Source organism: Amaranthus tricolor, chromosome 1 (assembly GCF_026212465.1).
Source record: "Amaranthus tricolor cultivar Red isolate AtriRed21 chromosome 1, ASM2621246v1, whole genome shotgun sequence".
In the NCBI taxonomy this organism is placed as follows: Eukaryota; Viridiplantae; Streptophyta; class Magnoliopsida; order Caryophyllales; family Amaranthaceae; genus Amaranthus; species Amaranthus tricolor.
In genome coordinates, this window is record NC_080047.1 from 22,862,855 (window position 1) to 22,866,137 (window position 3,283).

General features: G+C 39.8%; 1 protein-coding gene across 1 annotated transcript; it reads right to left on the minus strand.

The window, feature by feature from the left end:
- Nucleotides 1-2,247: 2,247 nt before the first annotated feature.
- Nucleotides 2,248-3,283, minus strand: LOC130807889 (uncharacterized). The gene is made up of 2 exons (XM_057673274.1): nt 3,071-3,283; nt 2,248-2,481 (listed from the first exon to the last, which is right to left on the minus strand). The coding sequence occupies exons 1-2, from the start codon at nt 3,281-3,283 to the stop codon at nt 2,248-2,250; spliced, it is 447 nt and encodes a 148-aa protein (XP_057529257.1).

The window sequence follows — 3,283 nt, forward strand, 5'->3', positions numbered from 1 at the left end:
AGTACAAGCATGCTATATAAAATATGTTACATAATAAAAACAAAAACAAGAAATAAAAGTGAATATACATAAAAACATACCAAAGTTGGTTGCCTCCCAACAAGCGCTCGTTTAAGGTCATTAGCTTGACTGTTGCGCATTATTCATTGAGAACACGTAGGGGCTCAAGCGGCATTATCACTAGCCCCACTAAAGGCTCACCTAAGCGATATTGGTTGACACGTTGACCATTCACCTTAAATGTTTCCCCTTTCGCATTCGACAGCTCAATGGAACCATAGGGGAGTACCCTCGTGATCTTGAATGGATCCAACGTGACTTCAGTTCCCTGGAAATAACCTCAAACGGGAGTTGAATAGTAACACCAATTGTCCAACTTCAAAGCCCCTTCTGATAAGACCCTTATCATGCCAGCGCTTGGTCTTTTCCTTGTATAGCCTTGAACTCTCAAACGCATCCAAGCGTATCGCATCAAGTTCGTTGATATCTAACAACCTCTTCTCACCAGCACGCAGTAGATCATAATTAAGGGCTTTGATTGCCCAAAATGCTCTATGTTCAAGCTCTACTGGTAGATGGCACGACTTCCTATAGACTAACTTGTATAGTGTGGTACTAATAGGGGTTTTGAATGCTGTATTGTAGGCCCAAAGAGAGTCGTCCAACTTATTCGCCTTATCTTTTCTTGACCTTGCAACCGTCTTCTCCCAAATGCTCTTCATCGCTCGGTTGCTAATTTCAGCTTGGCCACTAGTTTGCGGATGATAGCCTAGACCAATCTTATGATAAACCCCATATTTATTTATTAAACCTTCAAATCTCTTTTCCAAAAATTGTTGCCCTCTATCACTAATCAATACCCTCGGTGTTGCAAATTGCGGAAAAATGTGTTTCTTGAAGAACTTGGTAACCACGCACGCATCATTGGTAGGAGATGCAATAGCCTCTACGCATTTTGACATATAATCAACTGCCAGCCAGATATACCTATTCCTATAGGAGGATGGGAATGGTCCCATGAAATCCACCCCCCATACATCAAAAACTTCAATTTCTAGGATGTTGTTGAGTGGAATTTCATTTCTTCTTGAAATATTCCCTGTTCTTTGACATCTATCGCAGGATTTGACATAGGCATGTGTATCCTTGAACAGAGAAGGCCAATAAAAACCACAGTGAAGAATTTTTGCAGCAGTCTTGGAGGTACTAGCATGTCCTCCGCAGGGTAGATCGTGACAATGTGAGATAATAGAAGGTATTCTTGTGGAACACACCTTCTAATTACACCATCAACACAAAGCCTATACAAGATTGGGTCCTCCCAAAAATGTCTCTTGACATTATAGAAAAACTTCTTTTTCTGCTTAGATGATTATCCATCAGGATTGATTCCACTTGCTAGATAAGTAGCCAGATTAGCATACCATGGAACACTTCTCATGCTTACAGCTAAGAGACACTCATCTAGAAATAAATCATCAAATGGAGCTTCCAAACTTGCTCCACCATCATGAATCAGCCGGGATAAGTGGTTAACAACAACATTCTCTACACCCTTCTTATCCTTCACTTCTAAATCAAACTCTTGCAGTAGGAGAATCCACCGAATCAGATGAGGCTTAGCATCTTTCTTTGTCATCAAGTATCTCAAAGCTGCATGATCAGTGTGGACGATCACTTTTGAACCTAACAGGTAAGGCCTAAATTTCTCTATGGCAAATATAACTGCCAAAAGCTCTTTCTCTGTTGTTGCATAATTCATTTGAGCTTGATCCAATGTCTTACTCGCATAATAGATGGCATGCAACTTGCCATCCTTCCTTTGACCCAAGACAGCCCCTACAGCATAGTTACTTGCATCGCACATGATTTCAAAGGGGATGTTCCAATCCGGTGGATAATAGGAGCCGAGATAAGAGCCTGTTTCAATCTGTTAAAAGCTTCAAGGCAATCGTTAGTAAACAAGAATGAGGCATCTTTGGCGAGGAGTTCAGTTAGAGAGGCCTAGCAAATTTAGAGAAATCATTGATAAACCTCCAGTAAAAACCAGAGAGACCAAGGAAACTCCTTATTCTCTTAACATCGGAGGGTGGAGGCAAACGCTCTATGACCTCTACCTTCGCTTTATCTACCTTAATGCCCCTATTGGAGATAACATGACCTAATACTACCCTCTATTGTACCATAAAATGGCATTTTTCCAAGTTTAGGGTGAGGTTGGTCTCCTTACACCTACGGAGCACCTTTTCAAGGTTGCTTAAGCATGCTTCGAAAGCATGCTTCGAAAGATGTTTCGTACACAGAAAAATCATCCATATATACTTCCATAAAATCCCCAATAAAATTCGAGAAAATGGCCATCATGCATCGTTGAAACGTGGCGGGGGCATTGCAGAGATTCAAGGGCATCCTTCGATATGCAAAGGTCCCATAGGGACAAGTAAAAGTGGTCTTTTCCTGATCATCTGGATGGATAGGGATCTGGAAAATCAAGAGTAATCTAAATAGCAAAAATATGAATGGTTTGCCAAACGTTCCAACATCTGATCTATAAAAGGCAAAGAAAAATGTTCTTTACAGGTTGCTTTATTCAATTTTCTGTAATCTATGCACATTCTCTAACCTGTAACTATTCTAGTAGATACTGACTCACCTATATCACTTTTTATAATAGTCATGCCACCCTTTTGGGCACTACTTGTACGGGGCTAACCTATCTACTATCAGAGATAGCATAGATTATGCCTGCGTCAAGTAAATTCTGAACCACTTTTCTCACAATATCTTTCATATTAGGATTCAATCTCCTTTGAGAATCTATAGATATGGCATGATCATCATCAAGAAATATTCTATGCATGCAAAAAGAGGGACTTATACTAGTGATATCATCTATTGAATACCCTATGACATTCTTGAAATTTTTAACCAATGCAACAAGTTGGGTATTATTTAATTCAGCATTAAAAATTATTGGATAAGTTTCATTTTCTCCTAAGTAAGCATATTTTAAAGAAGAGGGAAGGGGTTTATGATCTACTTGAGGAAGCGTGGATCTCTCCTATTTAACCATCATAGAAGCCTCCAAAACTGTCTCCATCATTGGTTCCATAAAGAAATCTGGTTCATCTAACAACTTCTTCAAACTTGCGGCTTCGTAGCACCTTTTATCCTCAATTCCTTCTAAGATTAACCTCAAAGGGTCATCATATTGTGGATGCATAATCTCAACCCTTGCTACTTCTGCTCTGCACAGTGATTCATCAACGGGTCCTTTCATCAT

Excerpts from the sequence above, each read along its gene's own strand:
- LOC130807889 (XM_057673274.1), bottom strand. The coding sequence starts at position 3,283 with ATGATGAAAGGACCCGTTGATGAATCACTGTGCAGAGCAGAAGTAGCA. Across the intron at positions 2,482-3,070 it reads TTTTGGAGGCTTCTATGATG|ATCCCTATCCATCCAGATGA; the intron begins GTTAAATAGGAG and ends TTGATTTTCCAG.